The following is a 26,366-nucleotide window of genomic DNA, read 5'->3' on the forward strand; positions in this document are numbered from 1 at the left end:
CAATGCAAGGAGTGACCCCCTTATAGTTCTAACTGACCAAAAGTCATGGGCTGATCAAAGGAGATGGTAGGAAGAAGCCACTTGTCAGGAAAGCTACTGAGGGGAATTGATTGGTGATCATCTGAAAGTATGTCTTTCCCCAGTCCTAGAGATGTGTGATTCTACAGTAAATATTTTTCTCTTGGCTCATAATTCAATTGTTCCGGTAAAAATATGAGCCAATCTTGAGCAGTAGTGAGAACTAGACTTACCTTGCAATGGTGCAGGCCAGAGAGCTTCTGCCTGCTACCTGCTCAACCTGCCTCTGATTAGTATGTCTAGTGAGGATTTGTTTCTTTAGTACATCATAGCTATTAGGTTGTCATATCCAACGTGTTACTAACACAGGAATCCGATAGACTGGAGTGATTGCTAATTTTTGTGGACAAGTAGAATTTAAGGCCTGAAAAGGATTTGAGTTACCCCAGTGATTACGTGTTACAAGACACAAGGATTGCTGCAAATGTAATTATGGTCGCTAATCAGCTGGTAATGAATTTATCAAGAGATTTTCCTGGGTGTGCCTCACCTGATCAAGTGGCCCTTAAGAGAGAGGAGGAACTGTAATCTGGAGGTGTCTCTCCAGGTAGTCTGGAAGTAAGCAAATGACCGTGCTGTGTACTATAAATAGGGGTATATCTTTTGACCTGAGGATTCTGAGAGTGACCCCTGTTCAACACTAATAAAAAAATAATGGGGGCCTAGGTGTTAAGTCTTAGTGCTATCACCACAGCAGCCTGAGTTCGATCCCTGGTCAGGAAGCTAACCCACATATGGTGCAGCAGACCTCTCCTATCTCGCCCTACTGCTCCCCTCAGCAGTGTATTTCAGTAGATCTGCCTGTTCTGTTCCCCACTCTGTCTCTGGTGAATCCTCTCACCCTCACACCTCTGGCCTACATCCCAGTTCTTCTACACAAAAATAAATTTAAAAAAAATGGGGATTTTTAGTCTTATGGGTACAAGGAACTAGTTTGTGTCAATAACCTCAATATGCTTGGAAAGGACTCTGAGCTGCAGATGAGAATGTGTGTGTACACGGCCACCACCTTGATTTCAGTTTTGTGAGATGCAGATCAGAGAAGGGCAACAGTCCAGTAGTGGCAAGAAATGTGAACCAATAAACATGTTGATATATGCTGTTAAATTTGTGGTAATCTGTTATGCAGCAAAAGAAATCTAATTAAAGGGAAATTAGAACTTCAAAGCTGAGATTGGGCTAAAAAATCTAGCTAGGGCATTTTAAACCCCAAAACACTGTCCTTTACATTAGGAACATAACGTATTGTCCAGTTAGTCAACACACACCCTTCCTGAGTACCCTGTCATCTGCCTTGACTCATTTCCCAATCTTCATCCATCGTATGTGGGCATCACAGCCATGACAGTCCTCCTCAGCTAGTGCTCAGGCTGCATAGCTTTACTCTTCACTCTCGATACACATTATTCCTTCCGAAATCTGTTAGTTGAGAAAACTGGTTCATATAGAGATCTTATTAATGGTTGATGCTGTGTTTTGGCTTTCTGTAACCATATAACACGGCGATTTTTTTAAATAAATTTTATTTTTATATTCCCCATACAATTACAACTCCCTAATTTTGACTCCAATCCCTCTCTTTCCCCCCCCACCCCCCATAGAGTGTCTCTGGTTCATAGTTGTTTGTTGATTTTAATTTTCACATTCTTATAGTTATTCATTTTCCTAGTCCCTTATTTAAGTTTTCTAGATTCCTGCTATGAGTGAGACCATCCGGTATTTTTCTTTTTCTTTCTGGCTTATTTCGCTGAGCATGATCCCTTCCAGAGCCATCCATGTTGCTGCAAATTGCATGTGTTTATCTTTTTTGAATGCTGAGTAATATTCCATGGTGTATATGTACCACATCTTCTTGATCCAGTCATCTATTTTTGGGCATTTGGGTTGTTTCCAAAGCTTAGCTATTGTAAATAGTGCTGCTATAAACATAGGGGTGCAGGTGCTCTTTGGAATTGATGTTTCTAACACGGTAAAATTTTGAGGGTTGTACTTTAGAAACACAATGCCTCAAATTGTCATTTCAGAGAGTAACTCAGATGATGTTATAAGAAGGTGTTCAATGGCCAAATGCATTTGAAAAATGCTGCATATATATCTTTTTATCAGAAATGCAAAGTACACATTTTCATTTTGAATATATTCTACTTTACTGATTTTAGTTCTATTGCCTGGAACAATGTACATCCAAGTTCTTCCAGTATTTGGGATTAGCAAGTTGTAATATAAAAAGCAGGGGTTTTAGAGTCAGGAAGAACTTGTTTTAGAGTATGAACCTACCATTCCTAGCTCCGTGTGATCATGGATGCTGTATGACCTCTTCTCAGCCGCTGTTTCCTGAACAGAAACATTTTGGCATTCATTTAGATTGCTCAGAGGTTATAAAATTTGGTAAAAGTTATCGAGATAGATGACACAGCTGAAACCTGAATTCTGATATCACTGTGCTACTTGCTTTGAGACAAGTAACAAGAAATCCAGAGTGGGGTGGTTATGAAAAAAATGCTCTCTGAGTGGTATTATCACTTTGCTTCAGGAATTGAGTAAAAGGAGCTTCATGGAAGAGCCATTTGAGTGGGTCTTAATGGCTGGGTAGCTATTGATTGAATAGAAATTAAGTGGTTAAGGTGATTTCAGGTAGATAGTGGACAATTCCTCTTTCTTATATTAATGGTTATAAAATAAACCAACTCAGGCTTCTTATTACATAAAATAAGTTACAGATAACATCATTTATATCATAGTTCATAAAATTTCATCTAGCCTTTAAAAATGCATACCAAAAGGAATGATTTCCTTAAATATTGCCTAACTTAAGGAAGGACAGTATTCTTTTAAAGGATGGTAGAAACTATACCGAGTAAAAAAGGATTTCTATGCATGATAACATGGTAGCTGTCATTGTAAAATGACACCAAAATATGTTAATCTGACAAAAGGTGGCTTGAAAATGTAGCTGAAAATATCCAAGCTAGAGATTTGCAATAGACAGAGAACTGGCTTCTAGATGTCCGCATGGCATCTTTGAATTAACTAAGTTGACCAAGCTGATTTTACTGTGGGCAGAAAGACCACATTGATATATAATATGTTAAGAAAAAAGCTGCACAGGATAGTGTAATTTAAGGATGAATAAAATATTCTACAAGACTGACTCTAGAACAATTTCCTCCATTTAGCACACTTTAACAAGTGCCTCTGTTTCCCTCACAAAGTTTTCAATTTTAAATATTTTCCATACATAAGGATGACACTTTATGTAACATTTATGATGCATTCTAAAAGACATCTGGGCCAAGTAATAAGAATCCTGTAGATACATCACATTTTCTGATTGTTTAAATTAAATATGCAGAGCAACAGTAGATTTTCATGCTCTGCACATCTGAGATAAGCTGCTGCTACCTGGATAGCTTGGGAGTTGTAAATCAATGAGAAATCCCAAGTATTCTGTCCATTTTGTAACAGACTAATCATCCTCCAACTTCTACCACTTTTGGTAAAAAAGAAAATTGCTTGAAGGGAAATTGGACCATGTAAGATTCCAATTTAAGTATTTTTTACCAAACCATAGATTCTTTAATGATGTTGCCTTAATAAGGAATGATAAAATACTCAGGATTCTTCTCTTCAATTTTAGCATAATGATTTTGCTTTAGTCCACAGTTTTTACACTGGTGATATTGTCACTTTATACAGTAACAATTGATTGTCATCATGAGGCCATTGAATTGGGTTAATTTTAAGGGGAATCCACCTGCTTCTAAAGACTGACACAGTAATGGCCACTGTAAAGAAAAGAGAAGATATATTATCTTGATCACTGAAACAATTTTAACTGTGAATGATATGGAGATGGTATTTACTTGGAAAACAACTCAGATAAGAGGCATGATTAGATATGATGGATGTGAAGCTGAATGGAAAAGAATCAAATGCCTTCAAGAGCATAGTTACTGCACTGATTTAGATATTTAAAATCAATATTATTTTGCATATAATATGTATTATTTTTTATAGTGCCATTGCTGAATTCATGAAATAGTGATACTAAGATAGTTCATTAAAGTAAGGTGGGAATTTTGTGCCTAAACATATAGGTATTTTCTTTGTTTGCTTGAGGGAAAGGGGAATAAAAATAATCTAAACACATCTATTAAACACTTCACAAGTTTCATTTCCATATTTTTAATTATTAAAATCCTACTACTAACTTATTAAGATAATGTAATGCAATCTCTTTTAGTCCAGGGCTATGCAGTATGATCTCCTTTAATAGCTGATCTCTAGACTATATCCTGCCACTTCCCCAGGTAATTGCAATTTCTCAACACTTTCTGTGCCTTCACTTGTTCTACAAAAACCAAGTCATTTTTAGGGGAAAAATATTCACTACTAAGATCACTAAAGGTATGCTTTTCCAGGAGTGAGACTGTCTCAAGGTTGGAAAGACCTTGGGTGATCATCACTCAAGATTCAATCAAGGATCAAGATTCAAGATTGAATCTACAGGCAAATCTACATGTAGGAAAGCTGTTCTATTCTTGAACATCTTTCAAATGAACACATATTCTAGGCCACCACACAAATAGTTTACATCCCATACTTCTACGGTCTTGAGGAAAGAAATTCCCAGTTTTCATACTCAAGGCAAGATTGCTAGTACTGTGATGTTCATCTCAAGCACCTCAGTCCCCACACAGAAGGTCTATATTATAGTCAAGGTCCATCGTTAGGATTGATACATCAGACCTTGTTTGGAATCCTAAAATAGAGTAGTGTGGGAATCCAGACTTTGATCTGGAGGTCAGGTATCTCAGTTAGGAACCCTGTTCTTCATCCTGTTATCTCTATGGTTTTAGACAAGAAAGCCAATCTCTTTTAAATGGCTTAAGCACATAAAGTTGGACTCATATAGTACTTAATCCATAGCTTTGTCATTGTTGTATATGAAAGCATATGTAGTGATACCTGCAATATAGTAGTTTTCAAATGCTATTTTCTTCAGACATAGAAAATGAATCAGATTTGTCTAAGAAAGATGGTTTGTGACAAAGATGGATATGCACTGGCTGATTTCCAACAGTAGTATTTGAAATAGTAAAGAAAAAAACAAGATTTTTGACAGGATCAGAAGGATTAATAGAAAATCTAAAATGCAGTAGCCTACAAACTGGATGAATAGAGCCCATCAATGAATATCTAAATATTGTTCTGATACTTGCCTCCTATTATCAAGAGCTGCTATGATGTCATCTTTTTCAAAGCATTTCAAAGTGAGTTGTGAAGTATTGTTAAAAGAATTAGAGGGCAAAGGCTAAGATTGTGTGTACTAGCTCATTATCTTCTATGCACCTCCAGAATTTATTTAAGCAAGTGGCAAAGTGCTAGGAAGTACCAATCTTCGCACAATCCTTTTACACAAATATGCTATAATAGCCAAAGTTGATCCTCAATATTGAGTGCTTAAAAAAACAAAACATTTTTTTTTTTTAAAAATGGACAGAGGAACTAAAAAGAAACTTCTCTGAAGAGGAAATGCGAATGGTCAACAGGCATATGAAAAAATGTTCAACCTCACTTGCAATCAGGGAAATGCAAATCAAAACTACCATGAGATACCATCTTACACCAGTGAGAATGGCACATATTAAAAAAACTAGCAACAACAAATGTTGGCGAGGTTGTGGAGAAAAAGGAACTCTTCTGCACTGTTGGTGGGAGTGCAAACTGGTCCAACCACTATGGAGAGCTGTGTGGAGATTTCTGGACCTACTAAACATAGAGCTTCCATATGATCCAGCAATTCCACTCCTAGGTATTTACCCAAAGAACACAGAAACATCAATTCCAAAGAACACCTGCACCCCTATGTTTATAGCAGCACTGTTTACAATAGCTAAGCTTTGGAAACAGCCCAAATGCCCAAAAATAGATGACTGGATCAAGAAGATGTGGTACATATATACCATGGAATATTACTCAGCATTCAAAAAAGATAAACACATGCAATTTGCAGCAACATGGATGACGCTGGAAGGGATCATGCTCAGTGAAATAAGCCAAAAAGAAAAAGAAAAATACCGGATGGTCTCACTCATAGCAGGGATCTAGAAAACTTAAATAAGGGACCAGGAAAATGAATAACTGTAAGAAAGTGAAAAATCAAAATCAACAAAAACTATGAACCAGAGACACTTTTTGGGGGGTGGAGGGCGGGAGGGGAGGGATTGGGGTCAGAATGGGGGGATTGCAATTGTATAGGGAATATAAAAATAAAATTTATTAATTAAAAAAAAAAGAAAAAAAAAAAGAAAAATCTATAAATGGGAGTGATGCATGGGGAGAAAAGTTTTTTTTGTGCCCTGATATATGATAAAAACAGGCAATATAAGCACATTATTCAGTAAAAAAAAAAAAAAAAAAAAGAAACTCAGTGACACAAGTAAAAAAAAAAATAAATAAAAAAACAAAACAAAACAAAAAAACCTTTAAAATCTGCAGTTCTTTGGTTGATCTGTTAACATTTTTAGGGCAATTTGCATCAGAGGCATCTTTAAGTTCTGCCTCTTCATGCTTACCTTGAATACCAGCTCTTTTTAGAGTTTCCTTTTGTTTTTATTTTAAAACTTTCCTACAATTTTTATTTTACTTTGAAATGTACTCTGTTAAATATGCCATGACTGTTCAATAAAGATACTCTAAAAATATCTTACCCCAGGATGCACTGGATCTACCTTCCCTATCAAAGCTACTTTAGCGCATAATGCTAATTGGCAATAATGAATGCAAATACTGTATAAACATGTCAGTTAAGACAGCTATCAATTTTAAGGCACAATGCTTTGGAAAGCCATTCGCTCTCCAGAAAAACTATTTGGGGAATTAGCAATACTCATTTTGCATAAACAATGAATTGAAATGAGAATGGAAGGAAGTAATAATGCTATAAGACTAAGAGTTTTCAAAGAAAAAAAAAACAACCGGAAATTGAGTTCCATGTATATATAAAGTGTGTTAAACCTTCTGTCAAGCCTAAATGAACATATTATTTATATGTTTATATGCCAACTGTGTGTATATATCTATATACATATATATTAATATATTCTCTAGGTGACCAATAAGTATTTTCTAAATTAGCCAGGCATTATTTTAGATTTGCTAAACAAATGTCTCACATGATTCTACCCTTCAGCTACTCCCTCATGTATCCCCACATAAACATTCATAATCCTACATAACCCCACATTACATTGTCTACTCTATAAATTCAATCCAAAGACATGAATTCATTCAGTGGTTTAGGATTAATGGGTCATTGCAGAGACCAAGTGAATTATCCTTTGATACTCATTCTAACTCTGCTTTTCAATAGTGATACAACCTTGGGCAGGTCCTTTCCCTTTTTGCACTTCCATTTCCTTACTTGGTAAAATGAAATTTGTATCTATGTGATCTTATTGTATTAATGAATCTAGGTTAAATGGAAGTGGGGGTGTGCAGAACCCTAGAGAGTATGAGAAATTATAAGACAATAAGGAATCAAGACCTTGATAAAATAACACCCATGGGGTAACTAACTAGGAAAACTAGTCAGAACCATCAGAAAAAGAGGCTAATGGTGACCTTGTGCCTTTTATGGTCTGCGTCTCAATGGTATTGTCAGACGATAATGGATTTCAATTGGTAGCCTAAGCCTACAATGACAGTTAGACTGTGGTTTTGTGTATAAAAAACCTGTAGCAATTCCTTTCCCGAAGGTCCCACCACAGAGTCTCCATTCTGAGGGGTTAAGTTCTTGTCAGTGGGAAGCTAGTTCAATCCTCCACCTGGGAAAAATTTCATTTTCCCTTTATCATTCATGAGGATTAAAAGACTTAGTATCATTCTGTAGCTCTTTCAGAACCTGCACCGCACCACCTAGATAGGTATATTATTCTAACGGTCCTTGAGAAACCAGGTCAAACCACTTTGAAGATCAAAGGCTCACCTCTAGAATTGACGTCTGCACTTGAAGAATCTGCTCATGGCCTTTGAGCTGCCGGATGCAGATCTTGCAGGACAGCTGGGTGGTGGTGGGCGTGTAGCGCTCCAGGGAGAAGGCACAGTGCAGGGGCTGCCGGTTGCTGCACCACACGCGGGAGAAGGGGACTTCCTGCAGGGGAGAGGAGGGAGGGTATGGTATGCGGAGTCAGGCTGAGATGCGCGGAGAACAGGAGAGACTTAATAGCAATAATTATGATGATGATGACGCTGATCGCAGCAGAGATAATTGCCTAAGTGACTTTGGTAGAATTGTTGTAGAAATAATGTTCCAGCATATGCCAAAGCAGCACAAAAGTAATTAATGTCAATTCCAATTGATAACATGAATTCCAAACCACACTGCAAGAGCTCAGATTTCAGTTCGTGACACACACAATTAGAAAGCATACCATCAAGTGTTCATTTTTTTCCACTTGAAAAATATTCTTCAGAAGATGCCTACGGGCCATTCTTCTACCTAAGCCAGGGGTAGGATGATAGCTTCCTATAAATGAAAACTCAGGGACTGACCAGAACTTATGCCCACACTACACACTCAGAACATGACAGAACACAATGTTGCCAAAGTAGCCACACAAAAATGATACCTGCTGCAAAATGACATACATACATCACACACACACACACACACCACTTTTGGTTTTATCTGTTTTGTTTGATCTTAATCCTGAATCAAGAAAAGATTAGGATTCTGAGAAGGCCTATATGTATGACACTCTGTGCCATTTCATTGACTTAACTCCTTTGCAAGATGTAAGCAATTAGTCTGCAACCTCATCCTGACTATTCTCAGTTCTACCCTACATGGCAGGGGCTGGAATCCTGAAAGCTACATTCCATAGACTTTCTTGTCAGCAGGAGGTTCACATGTCCATTCTGTCAGTAAGAGACGTTTATGCTGAACTTGAAAAGTTCAGATACAGTGGAGGTCCTCCCGGCTCCTCTAGTGTCAGCAGGCTGATCCAAAGATGTCACCTGACTGTACATGTGAGCTTTCGAGAGGCTTCTGGATTTCAAGTGGATTTGAAGTTATTTCAAAAACTAACATGAGCAGGAGAATTCTGAAAGGAGGCTCTCTGTTAGGGGCAGCCTTTTTTATAAAAAAAAAAAAATTATGCATACAAGAGTTGGGGTATAGGTCAGAAGTGCAGGGGGCTTAGGATTCACCAGAGGCAGTGAGTTGCAGAACAGGCAGATCTACTAAAATACACTGCTGAGGGAAGCAGCGGACGAGACACAAGAGGTCTGCTGCATCATGTGGATTAGCTCCCTGGCCAGGGATTGAACTTGTGCTGCAGTCGCTGCAGATAGCTTCATAGTGCTGAGACTTAACACTTTGTGCCATTAGGGAGGCCCTAGGGGCAGCCTTGAGGGAAGCACTAGGCTGGGCCACAACTTGTTTATATCTCCAGGGAGAAGGTCCATTTAATGGTGCCTCTTTGCCTCTGGCTCCTATTCAGTTTCACTTATGCACTTTTCTTTCTTCCTTTTGTGGGAGACACTGTAGCAGAGGGCACTTCTGATTGGTATAGCTCCTCAGCAAACTTTAGAGGAAGGTATTTTCCCTGAAATACTCATACTTTTTACCTACCCCAAATGCTTCACCCTATAAAGGCAGTAATATGTGTTTATAAGTTCTGCCTTTTCTCCTTGTCTAGTCTGATCCTTTGAAAGGTTCTCTTTCTGAAGCTTCCTACCATTTTGTAAACTGGGTAATCCTTACATTAAATCTCAGCCTCCAGCACTTCTCTATCTGCCTGCTGAAACTTTCAAGGTCTCATCTGCTCACACAGACCAACTGGATTCTCTCTGTGGAAGAATCCAATAGTTACATATCTAGCATTTATTGTATGATCACTGATACGAGACCCTGAATCTTTAAAAATAATCTTATTTGGCCTTTACTTTTTTCAGGCAAGTCTACCTTTTATCCTTATTTCTTGTTCATTGTCGTGTTTTTTTTTTTTTTTCTAACTCAGAGGTAGTAATTATTTTTATTGAAGTTCTGTTTTACATTCCTGTTAGTATTTTAACAGTATAGGATTCCCCCCGCCCCTCAGTTGCAGTCACTGTAGCACTTCCACCACCAAAGCACACAGTCTTCCACCATGGTCCAATGTCATTGTCATTCTTCTCCTATCTCCTACCTCAATTACTGACCTCCTCTCGTATCACTTTAGCTAATTATAGTAACTTACCAATCTATCTTCAGTCTCTACTACTTGGAGCTGATGAGGGTATCAGGGCTAGACTAGAGAGGGAAACCTGGAGCTTCTGTTATCTAATGCTCCATCTGTATTGCATGCTGAGTTTAATAGGCTTTGAGTAAACTCCCAAACCACCGTCATGTAGTACTGTCCCATTCAATGAAAGCAACTCCTAATATAAGGCTTTGTGGTTAACAGGAGCTTTTTCCTAAAGTAATTTTGCCTAACAATGATAATTCAAGAAGTTTTTGTTTTCTAGAACTGAAATTTGAGTCATTAAAGTATATTAAAAGTTCTGGACTTCATGGCCAGATAGAGTTGAAATCAAGTTTGAAGTCTTGAACTCCAGAAGTGGATTTGAATCCTTGACAAGTGCTTACCTTCTTAACAAAAATGTCACTGACCATTCATTGAAACAAATCTTCTCTAGTATCACTTGCTAAATTTCTTATATTTTCTCCTGAAAACACTGGAAGAAAGGTAAAGAAGCAATGCCCACTGCAGAGATAATCTTTCATTGCAGACAGACATGAGACTCGACACACACAGAATTCTCTTTTTCTCTTTCCATCATACTGCACACAATCAAAACATTTTAAAAATCTGATTTTAAGACAGTACCAAAAGAATATTTTTTGTTGACTTAAGTAGCAGCTGCCAATAGTTCTCAATAAAACATTTTAAAATAATGGAATTAGAAGCACTGTGATTAGTGTTTTCAGGGCAATCATCTTTGCTTTTATTTATTCAAGAAAAAAAAATACACCACCAAGATGCTCACTGAGCTGAGAAGAATTATGTGAAAAGTAATATGGGAGGACAAAGTATAGCAAAGTTATGGGTGTTTAAAGAATTCCGGAAATGTTTTCATTTTGATTCCCATTATAATTAGGCTCCTAGCAGATGGAGAGAATGTAAATCACATCCTAGCAGGAGACAGACACTGGGTTCTCCACACACATAGCATGCTGGAAAGACAGCTGCTTTTATCCTAGGGAGGTGACAGCCCGACTTTGTTTTGTTGGATTTAAAAAAATAAATTAATATTTTATTGTATACTGTTTATTATAGCTTCTCCATCCCACAATCAGCAAGAAATAAAGAAATCTGTGATTGTGGAGCTCAAGTTTCAGTCACCTATTGAGAGCAGAATCATTTACCTCCTAGAGGAAATTTGCAAAATCTGCAGAGGGGACAATAGCATAGCCCTAAGGTGGTGGACATTTTAACCTGTGAATAAAGAAAAGGGGGAATAAGTAATTGTTTATTTGGGGAGTACCATTACTATGGGCCTCTTTTTTTTTTTTTTTTTTTTAATGAATGGTGATGGGTGTTACTGTATCCTGATCTAAGAAATCATGTGTTCTCTTCTCACATGTCACTCCTGACTTCACAGGGAGTGAGGACTATAGCTTATTACTCCATAAGTTATAATCCTTCAGAAACTCAACCAACATGATTTAAACTTGAGTTAGTCTCCCTATATATAGGTTCTGGTGGATCCAACCTTGAACTCTCACCATTCTAAAAACCTTATACAGCCTAATAGGGAAAATATTCCATGCACTGGATATCTCTCAGATCTAAATCTTTCTGGGAAATTCCAGCTCTTTCAGCAGAAAAGAGGAGAGTTTCTTGAAAGAGTAGGTTTGTACACCATTTGGAATATGCTCATTCCCAGTCTGATTTGACCTCAAAGAAAAGGATAGAAAATAAGATTTATACATGCAGCCTTGGAAAATGACAAAGAGCTTTGCTAGTTGGAGATACCTAAAATTACATTAAGATTAGTGAGATTTTCTGTCTCCATAGTAGCTCTCTATTAGTTTTTAACCAAGTCCTAACAAGGAACCATTTGTTGTTATCCACATCAAGTTTGTCAGTGCACATAATGTTCTACATGAGGTTCAAGCTGGCTGAACACAAATCCTTTCCAAAATGCTTACATCTGATGCTTAGAGCAAACACAGCATGGCCCCGGAGACAAGCACAATATATAAGCCGGGGGATTTCAGTCATGACAGGGCAAGGGATGGGTCATGGGGGTGGTGAAGAGAAAGGAGGAAAAGAGCTGAAAACCATTTGTGGGTAAGAAAAATGAAGAGGAATCCAAAAACTTGGTAGCAACTTCCTGGTGCAGAGAAAATTAAATTATTTCTCAGTTTTCCAAGACTCAAATTATGCTCACTTACAGAAGGCAAATATTTGAACATGTTCACAGCCTCCACACAATCAAACCCACCCAACAGGAAAGTTTGCTGGATTTCCTTGCAAGCCAAATGCCCTTTGACTTGGAGGTCAGCAGGCACTTACCTCCCCAAGCCCTTTCTCCATGGAACTCTTTTGGAATCTTGGTGTTGGAATAATTGTTTAAGTGCAGCTGCAGGGAAATGGTTCTCCCACATTATTTCATCTCCAAACATTAAAATTCAGTTACTCAGGACTGAGTTACTTCCATTAGATCTAATGAAGTTAGACCCTTCTAACCTATAGAGATTAATATAAATTTGTATGACTATCAAGAATTGTTCTAATAATACACTGAAGTTCAATTTGGGCTAAAAATTTTGAATACTCTTTACTGGGAAACAGACATCTAGGTCTAGAACATCCTAAACAATCAATTTATTCATAGAAAACATGAGGTGAAAATGCCAAGAGATGACCGTGTTGCTTTGAAAGCACTAAAATTGTATTAAAGGGAGCAATTCCCAAAGTAAGGAGAAGCATGAAAAATAGGAGAATGAGGGCCTCCCCAGTGGTGCAGCAGTTGAGTGCTGGGCTGCAAAGCTGCCCGCAGCCTCTGCAGCACCAATTCAATCCCCGGCCGCTCGTGAGGGTCCCACATGGCACGCAGACCTCTCCTGCTGCACCCGCTGCTCCCCTCAGCAGTGTATTTCGTCAGTCTGTCTGTTTTGCTCCCTGTTCTGGCTCTGGTGAATTCTCTCACCCTCCCGCACTTCTGACTGTACCCAGTGCTTGGTTATATAAATAAATAAATCTTTAAAAAAACAAAACAAAACAGGAGAATGAGGTCTTGTCTAATTTGGTTAGAAGAGAAAGAAATCAAGAAAGCAATCCCAGCCACAATTGTAACAAAATTAAATACCTAGTAAACTTAACAGAAGTAAAGGACCAAAACAATGAGAACTATAAGACATTGTTAAAAGAAATAGAAGAAAATTCTGAATTTTTTAAGTTGAAAAGGCTGGTCATTCAACTTTTGTCACCTTCATCCTGTGATTTAGCTTGTTTCCTTCTGACAAGCAGGCATACCTTGTGCATTTTAAAAAAATGAACGCTGCAAGGATGGGAAAGTTAAAAAAAAATAATCCACAGGACTATGAAAGTTATGCTTAATGATCAGAACAAAGATGTTTGAAAGCCTCACATGATTCCATATCAATAGGAATCCACCAGAACCTTTTCCAGAGATAAGGAAATGTTCTAGATTTTGAAGCACAGATGATGCTAAAAAACTATAGCATACCAGCTGGCTTATGATAAAATACTTATCAAAACTGGCTATTTCCAAAGGATTCAATGGGAGGGTCACAAATTGGTAGGAGATCTTTTTGCATTAAGTGACTACTCAAAATCCCTAAAAATGGCCCTAGCAGATCCTAAGTCGTTCTGTAACTATAGATGAACAATAACATATAAATATCGTTATGTATTCATTTTTTGCCTCTCAATTTACAATTTCTTCTTCCCATCTTATACATTTGATATATTCATATAAAAACTCTTGCCCCCACTTATCAGCCACCAGTACTCTAGACTTAAAACCATTACCCTTAAAAGGTTTCTCACTAACATCCAGTTCACTCATTGCAGAACATGATTAAATGATGTATCCTAATGTGTTGATTTTAATTAAAAAACCAAACAGACATTCCTCTAAGTTGTTAAATTACCATCTTCAACTTACATAGAGAAACAATTAAAACAGGAGAGAGAATTGTCATTACCTGACATGCAAGCACCCTTTGCCCCACCTGTTAGTAGCTTGTGAACTTAAGACAGATTTCATTCCCTGTGTGTAGTCCAAACCATTAAATTTCTGTGACAGTTTTGAGATTAAATCCATACTTTTGAAGAAGTAGGAACATCAGGAGTACCTTCATCAGAAAACAAAGTTATTTCTATTAGAAACCCACTTGCCAGTACCTGGCATGCAGTGAATGGTTTAATTCTCCAGAGGAATGGGGGTATATCAAGGACAGAGATCTGTAGACTAAAAGTATTCCCTTTGAAATGCAGCAACTTTGGTTCTTCCAGTAACTGTCCACCTTGATGCCTTTCATCTGAAACCACTTCCTATAGGAGAGGGGAAAAAAAGAGGAACAACCATAACATATCTAATTTTTTATACATCACCTTTCTATGGGAATATATGTTCACGAGCATGTATCTCCCAGAAATAGACAAACATAATTCTTTAACACATCCATGTTGGTAAAACTCAGGACTAGGGTCTAGAAACTGCTGAGTGATAAGTATTTCATGAGAAAGAAATAATTGTTCTTCATTACTCGTGTTGCTTAGTCTTTTAAAAACTCTATGCATTTCTTTAAAACTTTAAACTTCCTGTGCCCCAAGTAAAGTAAATTGTAACATTGTGTTTTCACTTTTGTATAAATTTCATTTTGATATGATTATAATCAAGGGATGTATCTGACTTAACCTGACATATCATGTGTCACAATAAAGGTAGAAAAAAGCCCCTTCTCCCCTGATCACCTCCCTGCCTCCAACTTCAATCTGGTTTCACTTTTTCATCACTCAGGCATTATCCAACATTTATTCCTTGGCTTAAAATAAATGTGACAGAGTGCATATGTCATGCTTATTTATGGTAATGTTCATAAACATTATTATGCCAAAAGGCCAAGAAAAAAGTTTATCAAGTTTCAGCTCAGAAAAAAAGCAATCAAATTCAGATAGATTCTCCTGTATCTTTCACTCAGAAATCTTTATATGTAATACAAACACAATTCATACATATTCTATTGAGTAAATCATTTAATTGGTTCCAAATTTGTAGTGTTTAAAATCATATTGGAGAGAAGATAGAATAAATGAAGTAATAGATATGAATTCTCTAAAATGTTTATTGTTGGTGTGAGGGTTTTATTATTAATGGAGATAACAGATCTTCCTAAATCCATTTTTAAGATTGCCATTAATTGACAGAGATATTTATCCTTGCAGAGATAGGCTAAATAAGAAAACTGAAATCCTTTAATTGTATCTTATAATCTTTCTAGATTCTAAAAAAACTTGTAAGAAGGAAGGCACATAGATTTATAAAAATATACTAAAACCTACATTTATCAGGGAGTAAAACTAATTTCAGTTAACCTTAACATCTCTTTTCTATGTATAGAAAAACATTAATAAAAGTATTTCTGACCAAGAAGCAGCTGTTCAGCTTTTACCTTCCATGTACACTTAAGCCATTAACAGGTTGCCAGTGTCGTTTCTCGGGACAAAATGGTTTAGTTTCTTTTTTTTTTTTAAAGATCTATTTATTCATTTATACAAGCACTGGGTACAATCAGAAGCACGGGAGGGTGAGAGAACACACCAGAGCCAGACAGGGGAGTAGAATAGACTGATGAAATACACAGCTGAGGGGAGCAGCGGGCGCAGCAGGAGAGGTCTGCGCTCCATGTGGGACCCTTGCCCGTGCCCAGGGTCCAACAGGCACTGCAGAGGCCACGGGCAGCTTTACAGCCTAGCGCTCAACCGCTGCACCACCGGGGAGGCCCTAAATGGTTTACTTTCAATGTCATTTTCTCTAGCATTTCTGTCTTACTGATGGGAGGGGTGTGTCTTCAACCCTGAGGTCAGTGTTAAACTTTGTGATGGTGGAAATGTTCTGTATCTACCCTGTGCAATAAGGTTCCCACTGGCCACAGAGGCTTTTGCTTGTGAGTTGTGGTTAGACTAAATAATTGAAATTTTTTAATTATTTCAAATATCCCCCTGTGGTTAGCAATTACTGTACAGAATGGTATAGTGTTAGGTAATCTTAATGTTGTAGATGTAAGAGGGGGCACAATGACATGGTAGCTGGGGTCTGATGGGCGCTGAATATGTGAAGGGAAAGAGGCAGGGTGGAGGGAGCGAAGGGGATTCATTTCAAATGCTGGTCTGGTTTCTTTGGCGGTTTGGTGAATGGCCACAGTAGTTGTGCTGGAGTTGGATTCTGGGTGTAGAGAAATGAAACAGTCTCTGCCACCAAGGAGCTCATGGTTTAGTGAGAGGGTAGAGTAGCAGAACTATGACTATATTTTGATATCTGAGGATTACCATATATAAATGCCTGGGAGGTTAGGGCAAGCCAGAGGGAGCCTAACCCCGATGAGAGGAGAGGCAGGAAGGAAGCCAAGGAGTTAACCGAGGCCATGATATTTTGGCAGAACCTTGAAGTAAATACAAAGGTTAGTCACACTATAAGGAGGGAGAGGACATTCCAGAGGATTAAGGGATGCACAAAGGCACTGAGACCAGTCAGAGAAGGGGTAGGAGGTTAGGGTGGAGAGTGAGTGACTGGAGATGATAATAATGTAGGGTAGAGGTCAAATCATTAATTCTTGGTTGCCATGCTAGAGCTTTGTATTTTCTTTGAAAGTAGTGTTGCTTAGGCTTTAAGGTGACTAAGGATTTTTTTTGGGGGGGTTACATATACTCAAGAGACTACTAATCTTGTAAACCAAGAATAGAAGCATAGGATTCTAATCATGTTTCCATGTGATCTTGGGCAACTTACTTATTTTGGGGGGGGGGGGGCTCAGTTCTTTGCTTGGATTTATTTATAGCCAAGCAAAATAATTAGCATAATATAGTAAGCTTTTTTTTTGCAATTCTAGAGCAAGGTTAAAATCCAGTGCAAATAGGAAACATGCTTATTAATACCATATCAAAGCCATCAAATAAAGTTGTTGGCATTTCAAAGTATATTTAATTGGCTCTCTATTAATGTTCCCCTTTTCTTTAAACCTAACTTGCCTGCTTGTACAGAGAAGTACACTGAATCACTAGAGGAAGTGACTTGTTCAAGGTTATGCATTGCTTTTGTAGAGTTAGGCTATTATAATATTTAGAAACTATACAGAATCATCACTCCAGCAGGGAAGTTATAGTTTAAGACACTAAGTGCTTTATTTACAGATGAAAACATGGAGATACTCTTCCTTCCCTCTCCTTATCTGCCCCCTCCTTATTTACATAAAGCTATCTGATTAGAGAGACTTAAGACTCCAACAGGACAACTTGCTCATGGTCTAGCACATTCTCTACTACATTTCCCTCTGTTTGCCTAAGCTAGGCTATGCTTGACTTTTTTTTTTTTTTGTCATCTGAAGGTCAGACTGCTATTAACTCTGTACCATAAATAATTTTTTATTGGTGCAAGATATTTGTAAAGATGACACAAGTCAGTGTGTATTGCCTAGGGTTATACATGCTGTCTAAGCAATCCCTGAAATGCAGAGTGAAGGCATCAGGAGTTTTAGAAAATGATATCTACTTATAATTATCACAGAAGGAAATGATACCTTTTCAATTCATGTGTTTGAGGGTTTCACATTTAAATACTATTACGATTAATTTTTGCTTTTTTAGCTTAGCTTACTTTAATCTCTACATATTGAAGCAACTAGATGCAATTAAGTGTCTTGTACTCTTGCACAAAATATAAAGCAATTATAGTTCTGTAACAAAACAATGAATTATTAAAATTAAGAAGCCTAATAGTGATGTAATCATTGTATTTATGTTTATAGAGGTACAAATGGTTTGAGAGTTGAATAAACTCCTGAGTCTGAACTGTAAAATCTCCAAATAGAATAAATTGTACTTAAACTAGAATTCCCAGTTATGCCCTTCACTTATTGGATGGATCTCAGTGGCCGAGCTGGGCATCTGTGGTGCCAACAGTTCTCAGTGATCCTGATGCCCAGTCCAGTTGGAAATGAGTGATACCAACAGCTCTGCTGAGCTAGTTCTGAGTCACTCATGTGGACAGATCACTCCAAGAGAGGCCTGATAATCACTTGATCTTTTCTGTCTGCCTTCTATATGACAAGAGCCTTCTGTTCCAATCCTGGGTCTATTGTGAAAATATTGCCTACATTAATTAAATGAGAAAATAGGGTCTGGCCCATTTCTTGCACAGTGTACACTTAAGGCTTTCTGGTTGGTGTTTTTTCTAGTCTCTCTACTTCATCATTTCACACTGGGAGTTGCTAGTCATCTGGTCCTAGGAGTTGTGGCCAAGAGAAACTTGTGCTTCGTGCCCCACTGAGCTCTTTATGCTGATTTAATGAGACAGGCAGCAATATTCAGGTGTGCTTCAGGGATACTAAAACAGGCAGGCTGAATTTACATATTTATGAGACAAAACTGTTTGAACTTAAGCATGTGCTCATGCGCAGCAGACGCATGTATACACACTAACAGACATTATGTCGCCATGGCGGTTTCCTTTAAATGCTTTATGTGAACAGTATTTCCCAAGGTTGCATTATTGATAAACACAAGAACTACATCTGGAGGAAATCCTTTGAAATTAGATTCTAAATCCACATTAATGCCAAGTAAGTGATGAGTACCGAGAGGTACTGAATAGGAGATCTGGGAATCTCAGAGAAATAAATGAGTGTTTTCTTTTTTCTTTTTTCTTTGTAAGATAGGGCAGTGCTTCATTTTGTACTTTCCTGTGTCAAGGTCTGTTAGAGCTCTGAGTCTGTGTATTAATAAAACACGATAATCAAAACTAGGTTTGAAATTGGTACTGTTCCTCAACTTTCACTTTGAATTCATCAAAGGAGGTGATATCAAATAAACTAAAATGGCAGCTTTAATTATTACAGGAACTCAGAAGCAGGAAGGATAAGAAGTCATTTGCTTCTCTTCTTACCCTTTTCTCACCTTCAGACAGGTAGCAATTTTATTTTTAAAAACAGCTGATTTACTTATCCATAGAAATAGTTTTTGATATATTTTATCAGAACAAATCTTAAAAAAAACTGAAACTATCTTACCAAGGTATTATGAGGTATTTTGTCATTCAAAGAAGCTGCTACTATATTTCTGATAAAATATCTGCAGAGCAGTTGAAAAGCAAGCCAAGTTAACTCTGCAGACAGTATAGGGAAGGAGGGTGTGACTAAAAATAGAGAATGCTTAATTACGAAAATCCTCTGAAGGAATATTTTTTCTGGTGGCACCATTATATTGCTGGACTCTCTCCTAGTTCTAAGAGGGTAGCAAATAGGGTCTGGAAACTCTCTTTCCAGATTTTCTTGTAAAGGGTGGGCTTTTATGTATTTTATGTGACATCATTTCCCAGTGAGACATGAATGAACTGAAAGATGGAACTGTGGCCTCTAATCAGGTTTTCTTCTTGGTTAAGAGCACAGTTCTAGTGGGACACATATTTGTTATGGTTTCTTTGAGATATGAAGGCTGCACTACAATAAATATCGTAACTGTCACAGCCATGTTTGTGTCTATTTCCAAATCATGACAAACATTTTCATTACAGTGATAGCAGAGGCAAGTTCCAGGATAGGCAATTTCTGCAGAAATGCTTCGTGAAAAACTACATATTATTTTTGATTAAGAAGTCAGAGTTCTATCAGAGTTACTGAAAATGAGTCATCACTGCATATAATATTTTCAGCTCATAACCACACAAGTTGTTGGAGCTAATATTAATGTGTGAAGTCTTTAAGAGGTTCAAAAAGTGAACTGTTGCTAAGGCTTTCTTAAAGTGGAACAGTTTTAATGGGTTAGTAACTATATAATTTTCCCCTCTAATTAAATGCCACATAAGAAGTCATGAAAAATAGCACATAGATGATTTGGGAGATGATGGTGGTTTAAATGATCCTCTGCAGAAGGTCTTGAATATATTTATTTCATAAGGTAAAAATCCAGAGAGCAAGATCCCTTTCAGAAACAAAACTCTGACTAGGGCTGGGGAGTAAATACACAGAAAATGTACAAGTCATGTTTTAATCTATCTCTCAGTTGGAAATGTTATCCAACCAAGTCTGATGATGTCTTAGAACCCCTTGGGGGAAGTGTGGCCTTTGCTGCTCATGACAGCTGTCACATACATCCTGTCAATAATAAATCAGCTATGTTTGACATAATAGGACAGGAAAGAATCGCCAGGAATAGATTATGACATATGGGGCCAAAGGTATTTTCACTGGAAAACATTTCTCTATGGAGAAATTAAAGAGTTTTAAGTAATATCTCTAAACGATAAGGATATTTGGATTCAATTAGAGGGAGAAAACCACTTTCCCTAGCATTGACTAAGAAGAGTATATTACCCACAGAATGGAGAGTGGTTTGAAAAGCTGTGCTTAGGGCCTCATTTTCACAACTTCGTTGCAATTCAGATTCATCTGTGAACAGTTGAGCTGTTGTAGAGTCTGGTAGCAATCAACAGGAATGAAAATAGATGATCTGAAAGTGACTTAGAATGAACTCTTTAGGCAAATGTCTAACTCACTGGTATATACATCGGCAGTGAGATCATTATTTAAAGAAATATAAGGGCTGGTTAGGAGGGCTGACTTCCAAGGTGGTTGTGCTGAACAGACACTCATCCTCACGCTAAGTGGCAGCAGGTTGCTCATGAACCTAGAGACTAGAATGCCTCCACAGCCCTTCTGGTGTTTACTCCATTTAATGCAACCATCAAAACCTGGCTGAATTACTAAACATGCAACTTGAGTCATGGTACATATCTCAATTCATTCTTCTGATTGCTGTTATATATTTTGTCTTGGAGAATCCCTCTTATTGCAGGTGGAGAAAGTAGGTGAAATATAAAATGGCAATCATAGGATGAAGTAGAGCTATATACACTCAAGATCTTTATAAAATCTCAATCCTATGAAAAAAGCCCTTTGTTTTTGATAAAATATTCTATTTTATTTTTAACTGTTAATTGTTAATTGAGGTATCATTACTTTACATTCTTGCTAGTGTTTTGACAATATAGGAGATTCCCCCAACCCCATCCCATGGGTGCAGTCACCACAGCACTCTCACCACCAAAGCATGTCCTTCACCATAATCCATTGTTGAACAGTCTATTTTAGAACAGTTTTGGATTCATAGAAAAATTATAAGATAATACAGAATTCGCATGTTTCTTCTATCAATAACATCTTACATTAGTATGGTACGTTTGCTAAAATTAATGAACCAATGTTGAGTCATTATTACTAAAGTCCATGCTTGACTCTGATTTCCTTATTTTTTTTAATCTAAGGTTAGTTTTCTGTTTGTTGCAAGATCCTATCTGGATACCACAATACAGTCTAATTATAATGTCTCCTGAGGCTCCTCTTGGCTATGACAATTTCTCAGACTCGCCTTGTTCTTGATGACATGGACAGTTGGGCATACTGTAAGATGCCCCCCATTAGAATTTGATATTTTCTCATTTATCTGGGTTTATGGGTTCTTGAGAGAAATCTCACAGAATTTAAATGCCATTTTCATCACATCATATCAGAAGTACATGCTGTCTACACGTCCTATTACTATTTAAGTTAACCTTGATCACTTGATGAGTTAGTGTTTGCCAGATTTCTCTACTGTAGTTACCCTTTAGTTCCCACAAAGCCCATTTTATAAGCTGCTAAATATTAAGAGTGCCCTTCATGATGACTTCATATCACCTAAGAGATAGAGAGGGAAGGCTGGGGAACATAGATTGGCACTGTGTCACCCTTACTGGCTTATGTTCAGGATTTAGGTCATTGTATCTTTTCTATTGGTAAACATGAGTTTTTCCAGCTCAGTGTCTTAAAAGCTAGTTACTGAGGAAATGTTCTGCATAATATACTTAATGATCCAGGACTGGAATAGCAGGGATCTGGAATGAGGTGTGTCAGGAGAGCTATGCTATTTATCTATGGGCAGAGCTTACACAGGCACTTCTGCATTATCCTTTCTGCTATTAATAAACTTGTACTCTTCCTGAGTAGCTAATTTAAAATGAATCTTACATGATTAAAAGTACCAAAAATGGAAAGGAACCTTGAACTGTCTCTGCCTTAGTAGCCCTAATAATTAATAGACTATGTGTCCGGGATATAACGACTGTCTGCTGATAGGTGTGATTTATAATTGTTTTTCCCTAACTATAACCTTCAGTTGAGTCAAACAATTTTCTCATTCATAATAAGCAAACTTTTGTGCCCTCAGCATATCAAATCACTATTGTTCCTTGACTCAGGCCATTTCTCCATTCCTGACAAGGTAAATCTTTTTCTTTTGCTCATCCAGGTGTAAGATCCAGCCATGACGGTTTACAAAGAGTTCTCAGAGGCTCTTCTCCAATGCCTCTATTGCAACTGGTTATCTGTTTTCTAAATCCTGACTTCTATAAGTTTTGTAATTATGCCTAGTAATTTTTATAATTTACAAAATTCTGTTTAAAATATAAGTACTTTTATAATCATGAAAATCTGACCAATTATCAACTATCATAGTCAATTTAATATAACACAATGTTCTCTACATGTGTTAATGATTCTCTCCCCTCATATTCTCAGGAATCACTGCGTTATTGTACATATGCTATCATAGCTTTGCTTCAAGATAGGCATCCCCAACAAGTCAGTGGTGTGGGTTAATTTTCCAGAGCCCCTTCAATAGAATTGTCCATTGATGTTGATATTTAGGTAACCCTGTGCTTTCATGACACCAAAAGAATTTTAGGAAAAAGGCTGACCTGAAATGCACAGGGGGTATTGTCTACACAGTACACTCTCAAGTTGTAATCCAGAGAGTTACAGGACATGCAGCCAAAGACTGCCACCTTGAGTTGCTTCACAGCACAGTCTGTGATTGGTTCTCCAGTGAGGGCATAGGTCCCAAAGCTGTCGAGGAGCACATGGCATGCAAAGGGATCCAAAAGGCAGTAACAGGATGTGGATTCATCCTCCACTGACATCACTTCCTGTTGAGAAAATTTATGTTAAACTCTCGACTTGGAACGAAGATGTGATCTAATTACTTTGCAAGGACATACATATTTACAGCCACTCCCTACATATGTGAATAAACAATCAAGCATAAAAAACAGAACACTTTTATTGCCTTAATTTTCTTGGTGTTAAACAATATCACTCTTCTATCACAATAGGCTATATTCCAGGTGTTAGAATTCTACTTAACAGACTCTAACACTGCTTAGAAATTTCTACCATTTTCAATTAATTTGTTCAATGTCAAACTTAAAAAAAATCATGTCTTGAACATTAACATCAGTAAAGCAAACTTTCACATTTTTTAAAGTCTATTTCTGATCTCTTCCATATCCATAGGTGTAATACATATTTTCTTTCAAATATTTTCTTTTTTCTTTTCCCAAAAGCATTCACAAAGGACCATTATGTAAATGGTTTGGATAAGATATACTAGAATATCTCACTCTCTCTGACAAGAACTTCCGTATGTGTGACTGGTTTGATAAAGCATAAATATAATACCTTCTGGATATAAAAGATTGTGAGGAAGTGCTGAGAAGAAAAACTAAAGTGGCAAAAATCAAGGCAAAGCAAACATAATGGAAAGGAGACCAAAACCTGGTCCCTTTATGAAATCCATGGAACTTCATGCCCCAGGAAATTTGCTTATGGTTGTACTTCAACTGAATAAATAATAATGTATTTCCAACAAAGACAATAGACATAGTTTCAAGACAGGGTAAATGTAATCCACTGTAGCAACTGGGAATTTTTTTTTCTCCTGAAGAAACATGATTTTCCTTTTACTCCTTTTGCCCGGAGCTCCACCTGGGAGGTAAAATCTCAGGACTAGTTGGAACACAATGACCTGTTCCAGCAAGATAATTCACCTGCTTTCATGCAAACTGACTTCAGATGGACATAAAAGAAATCCCTATCAGACAGATAAAGCACAGGTTTCACTTAAAATAGTAATTCCACTGCAACCTTTCTTTGCTGTGACTATCTCCCTTGTTACCATCCTCTCATGTAGGCTCTTTTCATGTCTCTCTCTTGTTCTCTCCTTGCAGTGTATATCTCTTTTCCTGGACTCATATACACAGGGAAAGATGCAGAATCATGTCCAATGCATTCACTCATTTACCAAAATACACTGAGCACTACCATGTTGGTGAACACTTCATTGTTATAATTCCTCTGATGGCAAAAACAGATACGATGATTTCTTTTATGAACACAGCCTAACTGAACCTCCTCCCTAACCATACAGAGGCCTCAGACGAAAGTCAATTCACATAGGGATGTGGCCCTAGAGCACTGAAGAGTCAGTTTCACATGCCAAAGACTGTCCTTGAGAACACAAGTCTATGTGGGTTACAGCTGATTTCTAAATTCAAACAAAAACCCTCCTCTCGCCTCTCTTTTCCATGACATGGACAAACACTAGCCAGTGCCTTGAGGATGTTGTAAGACTTGTGCCATCAACCCTCTGAAAAAGCAAGATAATGCTCACAAATTTCCCAGCTGGCTCACTGTCTTAAGAGAGAGTAAAGTTCAATCTATCCCATTGGTGGGACCCAAATCCTATTTTCAATTTTATTATTTTTTTTTAAATTTTAAAGTCATATTGACTCATAACACCACATAGGTTTCAGGTGTGCATGATTTATGCATCAGTATATGCATATATTCAGCTCACTACTACAAGTCTATTCCAAATACTGCTTTTTTAAAAAGGAAGAATATGGTCTCACCTCCCACTTGCCCTGCTGCGTCCTCTTCTTTAAGTGTATGTTCCAGTGCTCTGAACTGACATCCGCACAGTGTGGAATGGTCAATGCAAAGGGAGTGGTGACAATCATATCTGGGGGACCGCAGGTGACTTCAGGACTCAGGAGCACCTCGGATCCATCTGACTGCAGGCTTTATAGTGGGCAAAGGAGGAAAGAGAAGCATGTAAAGGAGGGGACATGTTGGTATAACAATTTAGTTCCAGGCTGAGCAAAATTCCTTCCCAGGATTCCCTTTTGGTGGTGCACCAAAGCAGTGGGCTGCTGTGATGACAGGCATGTGACCTGAACCAGTCCAGCGACAGACTGCATGTGAGCCCAGATGTCAAACCTAGGCTTTTACAAACAAAGTGACAAATGGTTCAGAATTATAGGGCAGAACAGACGAAAGAAAAGACCTGGCTGGTGTGGTGCACATGCACACACACGCGTACACACACACACATACACACACCCCAAACTCCACCCCTCCACCCGCCCACCCACCCCTTGAGTCCATAATCTTGATGGTAACATTACCAATGACCAAAGCCAAAATGTTTAGGGAAATGACCATTCTGGTAACCTTTCCATCAGATTCCTTTCTGCCAGTCACACATTCCACAAATATTTTTAATGCTGGAAAGTAAAGTGAGAAAACAAATTATGGAACAAAAACACATTCTAACATGCCTGGGTTTGTAAATATTTACCTTCTACCAGTTCACAAATGTACAGGTTACAGTAGACCATTACCATGTGCAGAAATCAAATCTATAAATATAGATCTCCCAACTCTTTCCTATTTTAGATCCCAATTTAAAAGTATTTCACCAGACATTGGTATTTAGATTTCTCTGTATTGTGAATTATTTACAATGGGAAGACAAAGTCATAAAACAGATAAGAATGAAACTTAACTAAATGGAGATGATACCACTTCCTTGAATGCCTCCCCCTTTCATGCCTTTATCTTTTGATTCTAATCTCTGTTTCAGTGTAGGACAGCAGTCAGAAGAACCCAGAAGTCTACTTACTTTTCACCTACTACTTCCATGCTTTAGAACAAAATTTGATCTTTTTTTTTTTCCTTTTGGATTTTCACTTGTAAGAATTGTAGAGAGTCAGAATATAGTCAATGAAGTAATTCAGGACTCTCCAAGAACAGTGTTACATTAGAGTGAGGATTGGTATTATTAAGTTTTCCCTCACCTCACCTAGGAAGGGCATTCATATATGTCAAAAAAACAACC

At 37.6% G+C, this 26,366-nt stretch overlaps 1 protein-coding gene across 6 annotated transcripts in view; it reads right to left on the bottom strand.

Annotated features, from left to right (window-relative positions):
* Window positions 1-26,366, bottom strand: part of UNC5D (unc-5 netrin receptor D) — a gene marked incomplete at its 5' end in the record, with an annotated part of 505,865 nt that overhangs the window by 12,717 nt on the left and 466,782 nt on the right. For 5 of the 6 annotated variants that reach the window (XM_084231868.1, XM_084231869.1, XM_084231867.1 and 2 more), the window contains 4 exons: window positions 8,069-8,233; window positions 14,502-14,651; window positions 23,107-23,334; window positions 25,099-25,267. In XM_084231868.1, the coding sequence (XP_084087994.1) occupies window positions 8,069-8,233; window positions 14,502-14,651; window positions 23,107-23,334; window positions 25,099-25,267 (712 nt within the window). The remainder of the gene's footprint in view (window positions 1-8,068; window positions 8,234-14,501; window positions 14,652-23,106; window positions 23,335-25,098; window positions 25,268-26,366) is intronic. The other variant, XM_084231870.1, reaches the window with a different exon arrangement.

Source organism: Talpa europaea, assembly GCF_964194135.1.
Source record: "Talpa europaea genome assembly, chromosome: 4".
In the NCBI taxonomy this organism is placed as follows: Eukaryota; Metazoa; Chordata; class Mammalia; order Eulipotyphla; family Talpidae; genus Talpa; species Talpa europaea.